Source organism: Microcaecilia unicolor, chromosome 8 (assembly GCF_901765095.1).
Source record: "Microcaecilia unicolor chromosome 8, aMicUni1.1, whole genome shotgun sequence".
NCBI classification, from domain to species: domain Eukaryota; kingdom Metazoa; phylum Chordata; class Amphibia; order Gymnophiona; family Siphonopidae; genus Microcaecilia; species Microcaecilia unicolor.
In genome coordinates, this window is record NC_044038.1 from 43,783,763 (window position 1) to 43,806,377 (window position 22,615).

Sequence of the window (22,615 nt, forward strand, 5' to 3'; positions counted from 1 at the left end):
GATGTATGCAGCGTTGTACACATTATATGCAGGTATTTTCTCAGTCCTTAGAGGGCTCCCACTCCAAGTTTTGGTACCTGGGGCAATGGAGGGTTGTGACTTGCCCAATGTCACAAGGAGGTGCAGTGGGAATCAAACTCAGGTTGCCAGGATCAAAGCCCACTACACAAGCCATTAGACCCACTTGCTGTCCTTAGCAAAAATGGGTGGAAACACAAAGGAGTATCTTTGACTGAACACACCCTATAATGTCATTAATTGCACTCACGTGGATTTGATTTCTCCATGGAGCCTAAAACATTACCATAGTCAAAAAATGAAATCTGCTGTGACTAGCAACTTTGTACCACGAGCAACCACAAGAAGTCAATGGAGTCATTTTCTGAAGGCTTCACTCCTGCCTTCATCTCCTCCACTGGACAACCAGGAATGTAGGTAGGCCCAGAGGGGGGCCTATCTAGACCCAGAGAGGTTGGAGGTTAGAGGTATGTTTTGGAGAGAGGGGGTGGTTACTGGTGCAGGATAGGGGGAGAGGGAAAAGAAGGAGGCAGCCTGCTTGAAGGTGTTCAGGGAGGGGAATTTTTTTTTAAGTTACGCAAATCCTGGACAATATTTAGCCAGAGCCCGCATAACTGACTGAGACCTGTTTAAGATCCAGTGGCCAGCACAGCACCATTTAGCCCCAGATATTCAGTGTCAGGCCCGCACATAGCCCAGCACTATGCTAAATTAGCACTGAATATTCAGGGCTAATTTAGGGCTACGATCGGCATTTTAAAAAAACACTGACCACTGCCGGCTGAATATCTACCTCATTGTCTTTCTTAGAAATGCTTCCACATTATAAGTCAAGGATAAACATTACCCCTAAATTCTGAATGGAATTTGTGAATCAGAAGATCCACACAGAAACATCACCTTAGTTTTATCTATGCTAAGATGTTGCCTATTAGTTAGCATCCATGTCTCAATAACCTGCAAATGAATCAATTGCATCTTTTCCTGATGAAGTTTAAGTGTATCTGAGCTGTCATATTACCCTTTGTATTGGAAAAGTGCAGTGGTTCTTCCTTGAAAGGAGTATTTAACTATCTTGGTATGATATGCTAACCTTTATGGCTAGAGAAGTTCTTTAACAGATACTTTGATAGTAGAGCCGTACAGTGTGTGGTGGCAGCCATAAAAGCGAACAAAATGTTAGGAATTATTAGGAAAAAATAGAGAATCAAACAAAAAATATCATAATGCATCTGTATTGCTCCATGGTGTGATATCACCATGACTGTTGTATGCAATTCTGGTCACCACATCTCAAAGAAGATGCAGCAAAATTGGAAAAGATGTACAGAAGGGTGACCAAATGATAAAGGAGATAGAACAACTCTCAAATGAGGAAAAGCTAGGGAGGTTGAAGCTCTTCAATTTGGAGAGGAGATGGTTGAAGGGAGATGTAATAGAGATTTATAAAATGCCGAGTGAAGTGGAGCATGTAAATGCAAACTGATTATTTAAATTTTCAGTAAATACAAAGACTCAGGGACACTCTATAAAGTAATTAAGTAGAGCATTTTTTCACTCAATGTATAGTGTAACATTCATACCTTTCAAGAGGAAGTGACATCTTGCGTGCCTCCCACTAACACTTCCGCCCATCCAGGAAAATGTGATGGAAACTCCAATAGGCTCCTCCTCCCTTTGTACAGCAGATAATCATGTAACATTCCTTCTTTCTCAACAGGAGGCACTAGGGAGCCTCAATGCTTCTACCAGAAAAGAATCCATAGGAAAATTCTCTTTCAAGTGTTTTAGGTCCATTTCAAAGTCAATCTGCATTGCTCCCCTTTAACTCAGGGTGAATAATTATGACATCTGTTATTTCGTCCAACATTCCTTCTCCGAAGCCTTTCCCGGTAACAGGTCACAGCTTGGTTACCCTCCTTGTGCCACCTGGTGATCCGTGTGGGGAATACCCCTTAACAAACAGGCTTCACAGGCTATGTAAATTAACCACTCAGAAGGCAAATCTTCTCTCACTGGCTATACTTTAATTACTTTTTGCAACAAACACTTTAGCAAGCACTCTTAAACCGAGCCTTCTACTAAGGAATGTGTGGTTCAGTTATACAATATTTGGTTAGCAGGCTTCCCAGGATATACAAATTAACCATTCTAAATGCAAATCCACTCCAAATAGCTTCTGCTAACCACTCTGTAGGGGTTATTCTTCTTTCAACAAACAATTCATTACATTCTCTTCAACTGAGCCCTCCACTGGGAGATGAGGGTCTCAGATAAAAACAGCCACCACCCCTTGGACAGGACTTTACTTCAACTTTACAATCCTGTCCTCCACTCCTAGCTGTTAACATCAGAGTCTTACTTCAAGGCTCACTGAGTTCCTTCCACACTGTGGTCAAATCAAAGTTCCTTAACCTTCCCATTATTCTGGACTTCAGGTAAGTACCTTGACTTTCTTTGGGGATTCTCCTTTGGGGTCAAAGCCCCGGGTTTTCCAGCCTGTTGTTATAGATCTTTTCTTTTTGTGTCCAGTCATCAATTGCATGGCATCCGTCATTCTTCTTGGATGGCTCCTTCTCCTAAGTGCCCTCTAGCAGATCCCTTCAAGTCATTACAGCAGTCGTCCAGCATAAGAGCTCCCTCAGGTGGCTTGGTCCTGTTGAGGCATGTCCTCTATCACAATATTTAAGCTCTAGAACTTGTTCTCAGAGGATGTGGTAAAAGAAGCTAGTGTTGTTGGCTTTAAGAAAATTTCCAATAGATTTCTAGGAGAAAAGTCCATAAATTGTTATTAAGGTCAGTCCTAGGAAAGCCACTGTTTTGTTTGGCTCCAGTGTACTGACAATTGATGATCCCGCAAATCTGTCAGTCTCTTCTTGTAATGAGACTCTGGCTTATAATTCTTCACCATATCTCATCTCCTCCTGGATGACCTTCAGTCCAGTCAATAGTTCATTAGTTAAAAATGCGACGGCCTCAGCAAACACAACTACTCACCCTTTATATCGTTTTCTGTCCGCATGGTAGGGATATCAGGAACTGAGTTTACTCCCTTTTATTGTTCACATCTTTAATTCCAGTCTCAGCATAGAATTTTTCCTGAAATATGGAAACTGGCTCTGGTCTGGCCACTACTAAAAAAAAAAAAAATTAGATTCTTCAGATTGTGCTAATTATCACTCTGTTTCCAATTTGTAATACATATCTAAGCTACTAGAATATTTGGTATTCCAGAAACTCTCAGAATTTGTAGAGAAATATTTGGTGTTACATCCTTGCCAATCAGGTTTCAGGGCTGGGTATAGCACTGAGATTATTCTTACTGCATCCATGAATGAAACTCGCAGAGTGTTTGATCAAGGAAAGGCTGCATTAGCAGTGTCATTCAATCTCACCATTGCTTTTGACTTGATCAACTATAGGTGACTTTTGGATCATTTACAGTCAATTGCTCTATCCTCAACAGTTCTTGCTTGGTTCCTCTCATCTTTCAAATCGTAGGTTTCAACTCTCTTTTCATCAATCCTCTTCCATGGTCCACGCCTTACCCTGTGGTGTTCCACAAGGTTCTAAGGTTCTGTCCTTTCTCCATTCTTGTTCAATAATTTCCTAAGTCCCCTTGCTACTATTGTTCAGATCTTTGGACTCAGCATGTATTCCTATGTGGTTGATATCTTCCTTCTTCATTTACAGATCCATTGACTTCTTATTTCCCCTCTTCAAACATATCTTGATGATGTTTTCTGAGGCTCTCTGAGATTTTTTTATTTTTTTATTTTAAATCCTTCTAAGTCAGTAGCTCTCTGGCTTATCAATAAACCTCAGAGACCTTCACTTTCCCCACATTTGTCTGGTGCTACTATCCAACTGGTTGAGTCTTTTAGGTATTTGGGTATGTACATTGATCATTAATTACATTTTGATTCTCATATTTCCTTGGTGGGAAAAAGTTGCTTTTTCGCTTTGCTTCAATTTTGAACAATTCAACATCTGCTTTCTGAACAGGATCAGAGAAGAGTGATCTAAGCTCTGTTAACTTCTTGCCTTGATTACTGTAATGCTGTTTTTGCCAGCCCTCTATAATTTTCCATAAAGTGCTTACAATCAGTTCAAAATATAGCTATATCTTTGTTCAGCATGATTATTAGATCATGTTTCCCTTCTGTTATATCATCTACACTGGTTACTAGTTGCATACTGTGTTAAATTTAAAATTCTACTATTAGCATACAATGCTCTTTTTACAGAAACTTCATCTTATAAGCCATATTGACATTTACACTCAGTTAATTAATTTTTTCTCTCTCATCCATCAGTAGCACAAGCATATCTCAATGCCACTCGTTATTCTGTATTTTTAAATCTGGCCCATTTTCTTTGGAATTCATTGTCTTGGGATTTACATATGGAACAATATCATAGTAAATTTTAAGTCAGTGTGTAAATCTTATTTTTTTTTTGCCTTGACTTTCCCAGATTGTCTAGAACAGTCTCTGCCTGGTTTTCAGCATTGTATGGTAGGCAGCTAGTTTGTATGTTTGTATTTTAATTGTGTAATTTGATACTCTGCTGTTTATTCTATTCAACCAATAGCGTTCCTATGTGTTTTTTTGTATTTTATTTTATTTTTTAACTCTAACATTGTAAACCACTTTGATATATGCTTATTAACAGCAGTATATCAAATGTAAATAAACCTAAACCACTGCTTATCCCTCGGGTTAAGTAGTATGGAATCTTGCTACTTTTTGTGATCCTACCAGGTACTTGTTACCTGGATTGGCCACTGCTGGAAAGGGATGCTGGGCTCCACCAGCAAACTAGATGGGAAGCCCATTAGCCATTGCAGCCAAGGATTCTATCTGCTCTGACTGGGGCAAGCTGGAAGAACAGTTCAGACAGCAACCAGTAGGAGTCATCCACCCACCAGATAACCAGATTGGTTGCATTGACCACTGAGCACTCCCATGATTCTATGGGCGCTGCTGGTTCAGTGCTGGGGCTGCTGGGAGTGCACAGCTGGCTCTTGAGCTGTGATGCATAGCACTCCTAGGCTACAACTCCCAGCTGCCCCATTGCTACTCCTAGATACAGCTCCCTCTTTCTGTTCCCAGACTGAAGCCATTGAAGAAGGGTTCGAGCTGCTTCTTGCAATTATTATAAGAAGTACAGGAGAACGTGTGAGCCAATTGGTTTGTTAGCAGGGTGTGTGTGTTGCACGTGTAGAGGGAAAACAGTAGCTGAATAAAAATATATATCCTTTCTGAAATAATCTTATTTGATTAAGTGTGTGCGTGGTGTGTGTGTGTCAGCTTGGTTCTTTTGCTAGCAGAACAACAGACAAGCTGCACACATACAAGGAGAACAGTAGGGAAGAGAAAACACAAATGTAAAAGGTCTCTTGCGGAATAAAAATATATATTATTGTGAAAAATCTCATTTGATTCATTTCAGAGAGATGGGGGGGGTGAGTGTGAGCCAATTGGTTGGTTCTTCTACGCTAGCAGAGCAAACACTGTGTCAGCAGGTAAGAAACACAAATGCAACCTTCTGTTCTTAAAAAAAATTATCCATTGATTCATTCCAGAAAGAAGTGGGGGAGGAGGGCAGAGAGAAGGAGACACACTGGGCTGCAATTTTGATTTTGGTTTCGGTCACATTTTTTGTTTCATCCAAAAATGGATGAATAGTTTCAGTGGCAGTCTCTGTGTCTCTGTAGACCTACTTGTTCAAGACACATTAAGTTCACTTGCTAAATCAAGAAATTTAGGACCCTGTTTACTAAAGTGTGCTACTGGTTTTAGCAAGCGTTAATGTTACAGACACCCATATATTCCTATGGGTGTCTTTAATGTTAGTGTGCGCTAAGTTTTAGTGCACGTTAAAAACACTAGCGCACCTATAGCATGGCTTAGTAAACAGGGCCCTAAACTATTTCATTATTATTACATGCCAACATAAATTACTAAACATGTATTATATATTGCCATTTCCTCTTACTGTTGTATTCTCTATTGTTCAAACAGATCCATAAGAAGCTGGTAAAAGAGGATGTGAACTAAAGCACTCTTCAATAGGAAAACAGATTCTAATGTTTTGAACATTAATGATTAAATTAATTGATAAGAAAGGAAAATTGAAGGCTCTGCCATCAAATATGCTGCATACGTTTTGTAGCATTGTAGGCAGGACATCATAATTCATAAATCTGTACTAAATTAATAAGGTTCGAATGGTAATTAAAGATTCTCATTAAGAGGTGCAAACATCAACTCTGTATTACCAATAAAAATGCACTTGGGAATTCAAGAGGTTATACACAAAAATCGATAAGCTGCCATTTTATAATTAAAAGACAAAATAAATGTTAGTGAAAAGTACACTAAATTAGGAAAATTACCTTTAGCAGAGATTGAAAATATTGATTTTAATTTACAAAATATGTGAACTTCTCATGCCCTACGCTGTGAGACAATTAGAAGTTGGGTTGTTAATTCTGTATAACCGTAAAAAATCAATAATTATACTATGAGAATATTATGATATTTGTCATTAGTACAAAGTCATTTCTGTAATCACTCACTGACTGCACCTTTCTCATTTGTTCCAGGTTGGTTGACTAAATACTGAAACCAAATCAATGAAACACTCAAACGTGTCTTACCAAAATAGGATAAAAAATATTGTGTATTCACGGTAGCTTTAATGATAATTTACAGTACTTTCAATTCCATTTTAACAGGTAGTCCTATCAGGTTATTGCAACTAGTAGTTTAGCAGTGTTGAAATTTGTAGTAATTATCTTAAAATACATGCCTTCAACACAGAGATTTTACTTTTTCTTTGTGCCTCTCTTTTAACATTTATTTCTCTTGGATCAAATTAACCTGAATGGAGTACCTCTCATCCTTACAGCATTAAGGATGTTCTCAGTTTTACATGTGTTCAAAACTGCTTAATGTTCTGACAGTGCCAAGTTGTATCTGTTACATTTATTAAACAATCAAAAATCATACATTTCTTTCTTTCAATATATCCTAATTCATGTTCTTATATTGTTTACATTTTACAAACTTTATGTTGACTGTGTTAAAGTCAATTGACAATAAAGCTTGCTAGACATGTCTGTTTTCTCCTCATCATAACAAACATATTGGGCCAGATTCTATATATGGTGCCTGAAAACTCCACGTGGAATAAATTTCCACCTAAGCGTATTCTGTAACCAGTGCCAATATTTAAGCGCGGTATATAGAATATGCTTAGATGATATCACATCGCTTAAACCTACGTGCATTCATTTACATGAAGGGAAACATGGCATAAATTCTGGCACATAGATTTAGGCACACAGGGACATATTCTATAACAGTGCACATACATTTTGGAATGTCCACAAAATGCCAGTTTCCCTGCCCTGCCCATAATCATGCCCCTTTTTGGCTGCATTCATTAGAATTTAGGCACAGTGCATTACACAATACGCTTAGTGACTTGTGCATGTAAATTCTAATTATTGCCAATTAATGCTCATTACTGCTTGTTAAAAGCTGTTAAAAATGCTGATTAGCTTGTTAAGCCAATTAAGTTGTGTGCATTGCTATAGAATACACCTGGATTTCGGTGCGAAACACTAGGCGTAATATATAGAATCTGGGGGATCATGGCTTCTATTATAAAAAGACACCTATGTGAAAAGTCTAAAGAGGTTCCTGTTTTATAAAGGCCTATGTTCCTTTATAAACAGATCTCTACAATGATCCCCAATAGGACACAAATGCTTTTGCTCTGAAGACAAGTATAAATGAGTGCAACATTTGGGACTGATCCAAGATGGCCACCTGAAAAGTCACAACCACAGAAGCTCCTTACCACACTCCAAAGCATCTTTCTTTTGGGGTGTTTACCAGATCCCTTTTCTTGTTATGGGGAACAGGAGGAAAGGAGTGGTCCAACAAGTTCCTTCCTTTTCATTGCCGAATCTGCTGCCTAGGCAGATGACCTTGGAACAGTTTTGTGCAGCTGTGGGTCCCACTGTCAGCTCTTCTTTGTGCCAACTGTGAACACATCTGGCAGCAGTAGTAGTGGGGTCTTATTGAGTCCTTCACAAGGGCTTCTTCGACAGCAGCCTGCAGTCATAGCCTGAATGGTGGAAGGTAAGGCAGTAGGAAGAGGATAGTAGTTCCCTCTGCTCCCAGTGGAGGGTTCACCACTTGCAGTTTCCTCCCCTCAGCATGCCAGTGGACAGGTGGAACCTGAACAGCATTTGCAGCCAATAATGAATAGTTACACTGGGAGAACAAGAGAGGGAGTGCAAAAAGCTTTTGAGCTGTCTGTATAATGGCTGCAAAAAGCCCAAAGTAGTCACAATGGGCGCTTTGTGGGACACTATACAGCTCCTTAATACTTCTCTGGTATCTGTGGCTAAGTCTGTGAGGGATTTATCTGATTCTAGAGATATTATTTATGCCCAGAACTGGGACAGTGTGCTACTAGAATGAGTTCCCTGGAAGCTAAGGCGGAAAACCTCCACGAAGAAAATGCAGTTTCAATTAAGGATAAGATCTACACTCATAGGAGAATGGGAAAATCTAGAAAAAAACTAACTCAGAGAATGATTTAAGGTTTTTGAAAGATAGGCAAAAGAGTGGATACCTTGGAGGGTGTAGAAACCATGAGAAGGGATCTCTAAACATTGGAAGACTGGTCAAGGGTCTGGCAGTTAAAATTTAATGATACACTTGGGGTGCAAAAATCTAAAAGAGATGTTCCACATAGGAGGGGAGAGATTGGTAATCTCAACTCAGGAGAGGGACCTTGAGATGATGGTGTCTGAGGATCTCAATGCGACAATACAATGTGACAAGGTCGTAGCCATGGCCAGAAGGATGCTAGGCTGCATAGAGAGGGGTATAACCAGTAGAAAGGAGGTGTTGATGTACAAGTCATTGGTGAGGCCCCACTTGGACTATTGTGTTCATTAATAGGGTGGACATCCCGGAGGGTGTGGGTGGCATGAAGAAGGATCTAGTGAAGCTTGAAGAATGGTCCGATAATTGGCAACTAAGATTTAATACTAATAAATGCAGGCTCATGCACCTGGGTTACAAGAATCCAAAAGCACAATACAATATAGGGGGTGGAGTGCTTCTGTGTATAAAAGAAGGGATGGACTTCGGGGTGATTGTGTCTGATGACCTTAAGGTGGCCAAACAGGTAGAAAAGGTGACGGTCATAGCCAGAAGGATACTTGGGTGCATAAGGAGAGGGATGACCAGCAGGAAAAAAGAGGTGACAATGCCCTTGTATGTCTCTGGTGAGGCCCCATTCCCATTTAGTGTACTGTGTGCATCATCTACTATGTTACTATGAATTTTACTAGGTTTCCATTGATAGCGCCCATGGATATGCTACACAAATATATGTGAGAAGCTTTGAAAATACCAGCAGAGTCCTTACCACCTGTGGTGAAGACTCAGTGTTTGAACTTATCATCTCAGTCTGACTCTGTTTTTGTTTGGGAGAAAGATCATTCTGTAATAAACATCACTGAGTTACTGGAGTCCTCCTTGGAAGCAGTGACCCTGAGGACCACTTTATTAGATACTTTTGCCCTGGAACTGGTCTGAACTTTAGTTCTTAAGTTTTATTTCTGAGTTTTTCCAGATCTGTCTAGTATTACTCAGAAGATGTCAGGAATTCCTGGCTCAGGCACTGGGTCTGAAGTTTATTTTGAGATGTCGACTATAAGTCATATATGTTTTTTGAACCGAAACAAAAGTGTCTAGGGAACAGGCAAGGATCCAAATATGTATCTCACAACCCATTGATGTCAGCTAGTAGTAGCAACAGCGAGACTGCGCCTTTATGTTGAATTGAGTAATATTTCCTTACTTTTTCTGTTGTATATCTTGGATCATTTAAAATTGTGGCTGAATATTTAGACTTTATTTCCTTTTGATTATTTTCCTTTATATAATTAAGAATAGGTGTGGTATTTCTGTTGAAAATGACACTCAACCACCTAAACTTCCGGAAAATACTAAAAACCACCGTTTAAAAAGGCATACCCTACCGATCCAACCTAAATGCCTGACTTAGCTACACAAGAAAACTAATGAACGTAATGAACATAACACAACTCTTCCACTCTACGATTCCTAATGTGGCTCTACCACATGAACTTTATCTTACCACAACATCACATTGTATTTGCTCACACCAGAGTCTGCAAACGCCTCTCTGGTACTATGTAACCCACATTGAGCCTACAAATAGGTGGGAAAATGTGGGATACAAATGTAACAAATAAATAAAATAAATAACAATCAATATATTTATGACTGTATTATTGAAATAATCTTATAAATAAAACATTATAAAAAAATAAATGAGTGCAACATTCTATTCGTGTACATACATATAATATAAAATATGCACATATGTCGCAATTCAGTCCCAGCTCTACCTAAACTATACCCCTGGAAATGCATATGTTTAGAACGCATAAAAATGGATATACCCTTGCAGAGTGCTTTTTTTTACATTATTTGCCAAATTTTATAAATGGCACTTAAAATTGCATGCTTGAATTTGGACGCACACCCAATTTGCATGTGCAATTTAATTGAATAACCAGCCAATTAGTGCTGATACTTGGTCCCAATCAATTATCAGTACTAATTGGCATTAATTGGAATTTATGTGTGCGTTTTAGGCATCAGGATCTGCGTTTAAATTTTATGTATGGCTCTAAAATGGGGATGCAGTCATGGGAGGATCAGGGGCATTCCCACAATTCAACTGTGCTGCTAGAGAATAAAGGGGATCCACACCTAATTTAGGCGTGAGGATTTACACTTGGGTTTAGTTGGTGTAAATCCTTGCATATAAAGTTAGGCACAGTTCCTGTATCTAAGCGCTATTCTGTAAAAAGTGCCTAACTTTAAGCGCCATTTATAGAATAGCTCTTAGCGTATTTTTTCACCATTTATAAAATTTAGTCCTTTATGCACATATAGGACTAAATTCAGTAAATAGTGCCCAAATTTGGGTACCAGAAAAGATGTGCACTGAGTGCTATTCCATCAATGGTGCTCCCAGTTGGGCGCCATTTATAGAACAGCACATAGTGTCGGGATTCATGTCCAACTTTTAAGTACGAGGATTTACACCAACTGAAACCTGATGTAAATCCCCGCAGCCAACCAGACACGGATTCCCCAAATTCCATAATAGTGTGTGCATCTAAGTGAATGCCCTTGACCCTCTCTTGGCCATGCCATCAATCCCCCAATCGCAAGTTTCTGCACATTAAGAAAATATCTCAGTTGATGAGAGATTTAAAAAAAAAACATATTTTTATACTTTACTGTACATTTACAGAGAAATCACAGCTGAAAAGCTGTGCCTAAAGAGATAGTGTCTTTGCGCATTACAAGAAATAGCTTAAGCCTCTCCTGAGTTCCCCTGGAGAGGTCAAGAAAATCCAAATTTTCTGTCCCTCAAACATCTTTGTTGCTTTCCTAAACTATATTTGCATCAATGAGTTCAGCTCTTGTTTTAAAACCAAGGAAACAAGTAATGTAGCTCTCGCCACCACTGCTGTAGCTGACTGAGTAACCTGAATAATCCAAACTGTCCACTGAGCCCAGTGAGACCGGAATGCTTCATCATCGGCTGAAAAAAACCTCCCAAGCAAATGGAATCTTTAATTTAGTCACTAGAAATAAACTTCAAAAATATTAAAGATTCCATTTATTTGAGAGTTTTTTTTAGCCAATGATGAAGCAGTCCAGCTCCACAGGCTTTTAAGCTAGGAGTTTCTTGAGGCTTTTTCCTTACTGATGGCAAACATGAGAAAAAGATATATACAGAATTCATCACAATAGAAAAACATTGCACTCAAGGGCATGCTCAGCCTCATTTTAGACATAATGAAGAAATTGGAATTGGTACGCCCAGGTTGGGATATGTACAATTCTGGTAGTATTTTAGAAAAGGGTCTGCTGAGGAGTTGCCTAATGGTTAGAGCAATGGGCTGAGAATCATCTCAACTCAGCTGCTTGTGATTTTTTTTTTAAACGGTGACCCCTCCAGAGACAGAAATAGACCTACTGTACCTGAATGTAAACCACTTCCATAACACCTCAGGCTTGGAGGTGTCTTATTTTTCTGTCCCTGGAAGGCTCACAATTTAAAATAAAACAGCTGAAGTGGAATTTGAACCGGGCTTCCTTAATTCTCAGTCCACTGCACTAACCATTAGGCAACTCCTCAGACCTACATGCTCTTTTGTTAAGGATGTCCAGAATGCCTGAAGCTGTCATACAGCCTGATATCCCTTGCCCATTTCACATTCTGGAGATAGCAAGGGAAACACCAACCACTGAGTAACTAAGGAGGTGTTGTGTCTTAATCCCTCCCAGGGACAGCTGATAAATCACTGGATGTGATAAATAACAGGTCTAAATAACAACAAGCATCTTTGTAGACATAAATATCTCTTCCCCTTGTCTAAATCTATGGATACATCAATGCAGGGCTAAATTTATATTAAGAAAAGACTCTAGATCAGGGATACTATTCATGATGTATTGTAAGCCACATTGAGCCTGCAAAGAGGTGGGATACAAATGCAACAAATAAATAAAAATAAAATACAGAAGTTCAGGGCTCGAGTGCTGCAAACAGGCCAGGTTACTGATGAATATCCCTAAAGTAGATCTGCATAAATATACCACCTCTATTTTATGCAAATCTATCTAATGCATGCTCATTAGGGCTGTACTGGAAACATTGCCTGTTTGCAGCACTCATGGTCCAGCATCCTTGGTCTAGATCATAGCTACTAGCAGGGAAGTTTATTTGGTTCATAAAGGTGCCTTTAAAAAATTAAGCTGCAGGCTCAGATAACCTCAGATATTTAATGCCAGGACTTTTCCAGCCTCCAGCATTGAATATCTAGGTTAGTGTGGCAACTCGGAAGCTAAAGGTGTACCAATTCATAGCACTGCATTTCAGCTGGATTACCTTTATCTGCTCAATGAACCAGTAAACAGACTGAATATCACCACTAGCTAGTTAAGGGATCCTTTTACTAAGGTGCACTGAAAAATGGCTTGTGGTAGTATAGACACGGGTTTTGGGCACGCCCCGATCCATTTTTCAGCGCACCTGTAATAAAGGCGTTTATAACATTTTTGCCGAAAATGGATGTGCGGCAAAATCAAAATTACCACGCGTCCATTTTGGGTCTGCGACCTTACCGCCAGCCACTGACCTAGCGGTAAAATCTTACGATGTAACTGGGCGGTAATGACCTATGCGTGTCAAATGCCACCTGGCACGCGTCTGATAAGCATGTCCAAACATAAAAATTATTTTTTGGCCGCTCTTATCAGACCTACGCCAAAAATGAAATTACCGCAAAAGCCATGCGTAATTCCATTTTGGCGCATGTTGGGCGCACGTAGAGAGGCAGATTAGTAAAAGGGCCCCTAAGTGTTGCCTCTGCCCATGCTCCACTCCAAGACCATCTTTAACTTAGCCGGTTAGGGCTAGATTCTATATGTGGCGCCTGAAAATTCTGCATGGAAAAAAATACACCTAGGAATATTATTATTATTTATTGCATTTGTATCCCACCTTTTCCCACCTATTTGCAGGCTCAAAGTGGCTTACAGAGTGTGGTTATGACATATATTCTCTATAGTATGCCTAAATTTTACAGAATAGGCTTATTTATGCTGAGCGTCTGTCCATGCGACCAAATTAGGCACGGCTATTTATGCCATGTTTTACTTGGTGTAAATCCTGACACCTAAATTAGTCGCAGAGGGGGAGATTTTACAATGGTGCCTAAAATATTGGCATGGAAATCAATGCTAAACATAGTCTATAAGTGGCACCTAAATTTAGGCGCGATACATAGAATACACTTAGTTGATATCTCAGTGCCTAAAACTACACACCTCCATTTATACCAATGAAGATGTGGCATATAACCCGGTGTGTAGATTTAGGTGCAGTGGACCATATTCTATAACTACATGTGTAAATTTTGGAACACCCATGCAATGCCCATTTCCCTGCCCACAAACACGCCCCTTTTTGCCTGCATGCATTAGAATTTAGGCGCGCTGCATTACAGAATGCGCTGCTGCACGACTAATATTCCGCCAGTATCGTTATGCTCACATTAGTCCTCTACTCAAGTCACTTCACTGGCTTCCTATCCGTTTCCGCATACAGGTCAAACTTCTCTTATTGACCTATAAGTGCATTCACTCTACAGCTCCTCAGTACCTCTCCATTCTCATCTCTTCCTACATTCCTCCCCGGGAACTCTGTTCACTGGGTAAATCTCTCTTATCTGCACCCTTCTCCTCCACTGCTAACTCCAGACTCCATTCTTTTTATCTTGCTGCACCATATGCCTGGAATAGACTTCCTGAGCCGGTACGTCAAGCTCCATCTCTGGCCGTCTTCAAATCTAAGCCAAAAGCCCACCTTTTTGATGCTGCTTTTAACACCTAACCCTTATTTTATCATCCTCACTTTAATATTCCCTTATCTCTTGTTTGTCCTGTTTGTCTGTCCTAATTAGATTGTAAGCTCTGTCGAGCAGGGACTGTCTCTTCATGTTCAAGTGTACAGCGCTATGTACGTCTAGTAGCGCTTTAGAAATGATAAGTAGTAGTAGTAGTAGTATTGTTTGTTAAGAACTGTTTTCAATGCTGATTAGCTTGCTAAGCCAATTAAGTAATGCACGTTGTTATAGAATACGTTTGGATTTTGGTGCAGATTTCTAAGCATATATGCTAATGCCCTTTAGAAGACATACCCCTTAATGTATTAGGGCCTTGTTTACAAAGGTGCATTAGCATTAACAATGTAGACACCCATAATATTCCGGTGGGCATCTACACAATTAGCGTGCGTTAATTTTTAGTGTGCATTAAAAATGCTAGCACACTTTGTAAACAGGGCCCTTAATGTTTGATTTTAAAAGTCACTTTCACTATCTGTAGTGAATATTTTTGTTGCTTCCTTCCCCTCTTTCCCTTGCTTCCTTCTCTTTTTCAATGATTTTTGACTGTCTTATGGTTACTAATATTTCTTTCTGCACTGGTTTCTTTTTTCTTTTTTTTTCTATTTTATTTAATTGTTCACCACCCTGTGATATTGTAAGAAGGGTGGTATAGCAAATTGAAATAAACCATAAAGACTGTAGATATTGTACATGCTATTCTCAAGATTCTTTTGAGTTTGCCTGCTTTCTTACGCTTGGAAATGAAGATGATACATTTTAAAAAAATGATACATTGATCATGATTCTCACCGAATCCAAGAGAAAATAATTTAGATAATCTGATGTAAAATGTTTATTAACTCATGAACTGCTGATGTCAAGTAACTATTGGCATCATTTATTTTTAACTGAAAGAGAGATGAAAATTCATATAAAAATAGGAACAACAATTTATAACATTTTCATGTAGTTTTCACATATGAGATTCAATAAACAGATGTAAACACAACAGGCACAAATATTCTACGTGCTAACCTGTTCCTAACATTTCAAGCGGTTTCAAGCAACAAATTACATCAATATATTCTAATTCTAGAACCAAGGAAATCTTCTTTAAAAAATCTGCCAACAATGAAATGAAGTGTACATCTTTGATCTTCCAATCATTTTCACTTCATCCCTAACAAAATTAAACTTAAGGCAGATCTGTTAACTCTGATTGATAATGAACTCAAAATATATAAACAAATCAACAAACAGTCATCAAGTAATATCACCAAACACAAAGGTCTGCTTACCTGCATAGAATTCAGGACTATATACTGCACCCACTACTGGATTTAACTTCCAGCCTAAACAAGAAAATATTACTCCGTTAATACAGCAATATACTTTTCTCTAGTGATGTATAGATGTATTTATTTATGTATGTATTTATTTATTTATTTACCAGGAAAGTGGACTGGAACAAATGTCCCGTTTTCAGGAACGCCTGGCCATGACTTAACAGAGTTATAGCAGCAGTCTATTAAAAACATACATCATAAATTCCTCTAAAGTTTACATTTACACAGAGATGTTAACATAAAATATTCTTAAATCTGTATTTGCTAGAACCAACTAAGCCAAACATATAAATACATACATGTATAATATTTTAAACACTATATAAATCAAACACTATCTTAGGACAGAGACAAAATACTTGCATAGTTCATAGACATTCAGCTGATACTTTGCTTGCAATGTTATAAACAGATGATACAAACAGAAGTAAATGCTTACTAATTACATGCTTTACATTAATAAAGTACATTTTCTTCTGGATAAACATTCATGAAACACTGAACAAATAGCTCAGAAGAGACAGACTGAAATGCTGACACATTTCAGTTCTTCCATATACTGTTTTAGTTCTTTGTAGTCTGGGAATTGAAAAGTTGCAGTGCTATAATATGGATAATGATATACAGCAACAAAGGAAATAATCTCATTAGACTTCATATTTATTCCAGATTTGAGACTTCATTGTCAGATGAAAGAAGAAAGAATAGGAGAAAAGCCTTAGCTAACCAGGCCTTAAATCATCTAATACCACACCACATCTAAAATAACAATTTTCAAAATGAATTTCTCTCACTTTGGTTACTTCATCAAAAACCACAGAGACTTGTTTGCTAATGTTCATAAAGGTTTTGCCCCTAACACATGTATCTGTAAAGGTTAAGGCACAGTAGGTGCAAAACCTTTCTGGTAACTGTTGGGGGTATTCCCAGAAGTTTTGAGAAGGATGTTGAGCAGTTAATGCAAAAGAACATTCACTACCATTCGTTAGTTACATGACAGATAATGCAGAATGCAGTTAGCTACATCTCTGGATTAGCAGTTAATGCATGTAAGGACCTCTGTGTTAACCACAAGACATAGGGGTCATTTTACGAAGGTGCACTAATGGATTTAGCGCACGCTAATGATTATCATCTGCTAAATGATAAAACACCCATTATAGCCCAATGGGTGTCTTCTCATTTAGCGTGCGCTAATCATTAGCATGCACTAAGGGGTCCTTTTATCACACTGCAGGAAAAAGGGCCCTGTGCTAGCAGCAGGGGCCATTTTTCTCCGTGTGTCAGGGCCCTTTTTACCGCAGCGGGTAAAAAGCCCCCAGACAAACATGGCCATATGGTAAAAGAACTCTTACTGCATGGCCATGTGGCAGGGAGCCCTTACTGCCACTCACTGAAGTGGTGATAAATGGATAACAGCTCCTGCAGTAACCTGGCGGTAACCAGGAAGCGTGCGGCGATACCCAATTACCGCTGGGTTACTGCAGCACAAACCATTTCTAAGGGTTTTCTTTTCCCCTGGAAATGGCGTTCACTCGGGGTGGAACTACCGCTGGGCAGTCGGTAGTCCTGATTTAGCATTCAGTATGCCTGCGTTGGGCTTACCAACGCTTTGTAAAAGAAAAACCTGAATCTGCTTGCGCACCTTAGTAAAAAGACCCCCCCCCCCCCAGTCAGTACAAGACACAATCCCAACCCATTTCCTCCCCAAAAAGTGTGAATTTTTTTTCATCAGCTTTTAATGAGGAAATTAGTACTTACTAACAGTTAACGAAGCTCTGCAGTGCTAGTGTATGGTAATTCCTGTGTTAAACAGCTAACACACTTTATAAAATAGGCAACAAAGTGTTCACAATATAAATACCATCTAAACAGAAATAAAGTTACTATTTCTCTGATCATGTCTTAGCACTTCTACTTTTTAAAAATTTCCTTTGAAAACAGAGGCATTGCATTTATTCCCGGCTACTTTTGTTTTAGTGTTAGATATATTTTTTAATGTATTTTCACTTGATCTGATGAAAAATTCTGCATCCAGTCTACATGGACCATTTATGAAGTAACAGCATTTTTAGCTGAAAAGAAAACAGTCAGCATGGTAAGAGTCAAGGATATGCTTGAAGTGAGAACAATAGAATCAAATTGAAAATCATTTGTCAAAGAGAAAAAAAATGGATACACAACAGCAATAAAACAATTCCTGATGTTATAACATTCAGACCTAAGTGCATGTGATCCTTTCACATACATTTATTTTAACCTTTGGAACTTATTTATGGAAAAAAATACCGATTGGTACACTTCACAAAGATGAGTGATACGAAGAAGTACCATATCCATCAGTCTTTGCTGTCAAAGAGGCTGACAGATCTCTCTCCGAATTTAACGTACCCTAATGGCACCTCAATTTGTTCAAGAAAAGTCCTTTGAGATGCAGATCGATGCATGCAGCAGAAAGATACCCTCATATTTCATTTCCTTCCCACTCCCCTTCTGATGGCTGTATCATCTAACTTTTTTTTTTCTTGAAGCCAATGCAGAAAAGACAATTTATCATGAAAATAACAGCAATTAAACTTTACTTTGTCTTGTCAAGGAGGCATGAGCTGGCTCATAACTGTGTGGGTTAATCAAGTGTGAGAAGAGTTGATGTATCAGAGTGAAGAAACTGCCAAGGAGCCCAGGTTTAGCAGGTGGAAGAATCAAATTCTCCCTGCTGACTGTTGTTCTTTGTAACTATATTACTGAAACAGCCCTTAAAAATTTCTACTGTCTTTTCTTAAAACCCACGTCAGCCCTTGCTGACTCTTTCAATCAGTTCACTAAATCATAAAGGGCTCATGGACGCACCTTGACATGTTTTACTCAAAAGCTGCATAAAGAATACAAATAAACAACAAAGAATAGCATAAAATGGCCGATATTCAAAGACACACCCAGTTACCAGATGCTGCTAACAGGATAATTGCAATTGAGAGGGATATTCAGTGGCACTAATCAGATAGGGGCACTTTTACTAAGCCACGTATAAGCACCTACGTGCGCCCAACGTGCACCAAAATGGAGTTACCAGCCGGCTACTGCATGGTTCTTGCAGTAAATTCATTTTTGGTGCACGTCTGATACACACATCTGAAAAATAATTTTTATTTTCAGATGCACGTATCAGATGCACGCCAAGTGGCATTTGATGCGCGTAGATCATTACTGCCCTGTTACCGCATAAGACTTTATGGCTAAGTCAATGGCTGGAGGTAAGGTCTCAGACCCAAAATGGACGCGCGTCAAATTTCATTTTGCTATGCGTCCATTTTTGGCAAAAATTAAAAAAGGCATTTTTTTTACAGGTGGGCTGAAAAATGGTTCTGCACGCGCCCAAAACATGCGTCTACCCTACCGTAGGCTATTTTTTTTAGCGCATCTATGTAAAAGGGCCTCATAGTGCTTCTGAATATTTCCTCTAATGCTTCAGCACTATCTGGGCAGTGCCTGAGTGGTCCATCGGCAAAGCTTCAGCAAACCTGGAGGTTATTCAGTCAGTGGCGATTTACAGATGGCAAACTGGATAAAGTTAGGAAAGCAAAAATGCTGTTCTAACTTCAACTGATTTGCCATTCAGTTAACAGCCTGAATATTGCCATTAACCAAATAGCGTCACTACTCAATGCTGATTACATATGTTCAGCGCCGGCCAGTATCAATATACTGGCACTGAATATCCAGATTTTTTTTTACCTGCAGTGACCAGCATTTAAATCAATGCTAATCATTGCAGGTTCAATATTACCCGAGTATACAGTTTAGATCAGTGCCTATCACCTGCCAGAACTAGCATTAGGTTTCGTAATTAATGGAAAAACTATCTCTTTTTATTGCATGCTTTGGGGGGCCCTTTTAATAAGCCGAGTAAGTGCCTACACATGCTCAACATGCGCCAATTCGGAGTTACCACCTGGCTACTGCATGGCCCATGCGGTAATTTCATTTTTGACACGTGTCCACTATTGGCGCCAGAAAATATATTTTATTTTCTGGCACACGGCGTAAATCGGGTGGTAACTCTGACTTGATGCATGTAGGCGATTACTGCATGGTTAATGCAAGAGACCTTACCGCTAAATCAATGTCTGGTGGTAAGGTCTCAGACTCAAATTGGCGCACCAATTTTTATTTTAACGCACATCCATTTTTGGCAAAAATAAAAAAGGCATTTTTTTTGCAGACGCACTGAAAATGGATCTGTGTGCAACCAAAGCCCACACCTATATTCCCACAAGCCATTTTTCAGCGCACCTTAGTAAAAGGACCCCTTAGATAGGGATGGGTTCTCGTTTGCAACAACCTGGGAAATGCCAATGATATAATTTGCATGTTCTTAGCAAAAATGAGAAGAAAAAACTTGGGGCCCTGTTTGCTAAGGTGCGCTAGCATTTTTAGTGCATGCACAAGCTTAGGGGCCCTTTTACTAAGCCAAATAGGTGCCTACACGCGCCAAACGTGTGTCAATTTTGAGTTACTGCCCGGCTACAATGTGGCCCTTGTGATAATTTCATTTTTGACATACATCCGCTAGGCGCGCCGGAAAATAGTTTCATTTTCTGGCATGCAGGCGGTAATCGTCATTCTATGCACGTAGACCATTACCACCCAGTTACTGTGTGAGAGACCTTACTGCTAGGTCAATGGTTGGCTGTATGGTCTTAGACACAAAATGGATGTGCGGCAATTTTCATTTTTCCGCATATCCATTTTCAGCAAAAATAAAAAAGGCATTTTAATGATCTACGCACATCCATAGCATGCGTCTACACTATCACAGGCCATTTTCAGCACACCTTTGTAAAAGGGTCCCTTAATGCACGCTAACTATGTAGGTACCCATAGGAATATTGTGGGCACCTACACCTACGCTCCATTATGGCGCACGTTGGGCACCCGTAGACACTTATGCGGCTTAGTAAAAGGGCCCCTTAAAGAACTTTAATTCAAAGGACTCGACTCGATAGCCTCTCTGTTTGTTTATTTATTTAAAAACATTTATATCCCACATTTTCCCACTGGGTGCAGGTTCAATGTGGCTTACATAAGCTAAATCAGGAATACAGTATTAATGGCATATTAAACAGTACAAACAGTGCATGTATCATGTGGCAATCTATTCACGATCTAATATTTTTCATTCTCTACACAATCCATCTACTTTTGTTTTTCCCAATCCTAAAGGGATAACATGAAAAAAAGTCTGTTTAATTCCGTATTACCCTATCAAGCAGCAATGCATTGGAAGAAACTGACCTCTCATGTTCGATGTATTTCAAAATATACTCAATTTAGAAGAGACCTGAAAACATTTCTGTTCCAGAATGGCTAGGCTATGTCTGATATTTTAACTATTACTGTACTTCTTGGCTGAACTGCCCAATCTCTTAATTGTAATGTGCAGAGAATGTCTATGAGGTATTTGCAGAGTATAAGAATGAGTTGTATGAGCTGTGTAAATGTTACTACTACTAATCATTTTTATAGCGCTACTAGATGTACGCAGCGCTGTACACTTGATATGCAGGTACTTTCTCTGTCCCTAGAGGGCTCACAATCTAAGTTTTTTGGTACCTTGCCTAAGCTCACAAAGAGCCGCAGCGAGAACTGAACCCAGGTTGCCAGGATCAAAGGCCGCTGAACTAACCATTAGGCACATCTTGTTTGACTCCTTGGTGCGGTTAGCACCAAAACACAGGACTGTGTCGAGTCCTTTGAACTGAAGTTCTTTGAGAATGTACCTATTGAGTTTTTTTAAAATAAACCTACTGTTTGGAAATACACTTGGTCTAACCCTTACTCTTTTTTTTTTTTTTAACATTTAGTGGTTTGTTGTTAGGGGGATACTTCTGCTTGTTTTGTGTGCAAAATGTGCAAACATATACACATTTAATTATAGCTATGGGATAATGCTGTAAAGTATGTGCCCAGCTGTACACCGATTTTGCACATAATTCAGTAAAATAGAGGCATATGCATGCAAATGTCACAAAAGAGGGAAGTGCTACTCTGTAAATATACATATATCATACAGAGTGTGCATCATACAGGTGAGCAAATGCATACGCAAAGTCTTGGTGGAGGATAAGTGAGACTCACATGTCCATAACTTACAATAGATAGATAATAGAATTTTGTTTGTTTTTCTGTGTTGTTTGCAGACTTTTTTCATTTTGTTTCATTTTATTTTTACATCTATATCTATTGAGGGAGCAACTAGACAATAAAAATACTGAAGCAACAGGAAACCAGCCTAGAGGTCAGATATAGGGCTAGATTCTATATATCACGCCTAAAAAATCAGCGCCAAAAAATTACACCTAGGCATATTCTATAAACTGTACCTAAAGTTAGGCGCTGTTTATAGAATATGCTTAAATCTAGGCATAGTTTATAGAATACAGCCAGGGTCCATTCTCTGTGACTATATTTAGTTGTGGCCATTTATGTCAATGGAAACCTGGGGTCCTGTTTACTAAGCCGTGCTGTAGATGCACTAACTTTTAAGTGCACACTAAAAATTATCATGGGTGTCTCTATTGTTAGCTAAAAAGTTAGCATGCCTACAGCATGGCTTAGTAAACAGGGCCCCTTGTATAAATACTTGTCTCTAAATTACATGCAGAACAGGCATATTCTATAACACTGCGTGTACATACAAGGAAAGCTCATGACCCAC

General features: G+C 39.0%; 1 protein-coding gene across 1 annotated transcript in view; it reads right to left on the reverse strand.

The window, feature by feature from the left end:
* Positions 1–22,615, reverse strand: part of RBFOX1 (RNA binding fox-1 homolog 1) — a 439,628-nt gene that overhangs the window by 283,693 nt on the left and 133,320 nt on the right. The window contains 1 exon segment of the mRNA XM_030212626.1: positions 15,850–15,903. Within this exon segment, the coding sequence (XP_030068486.1) occupies positions 15,850–15,903 (54 nt within the window).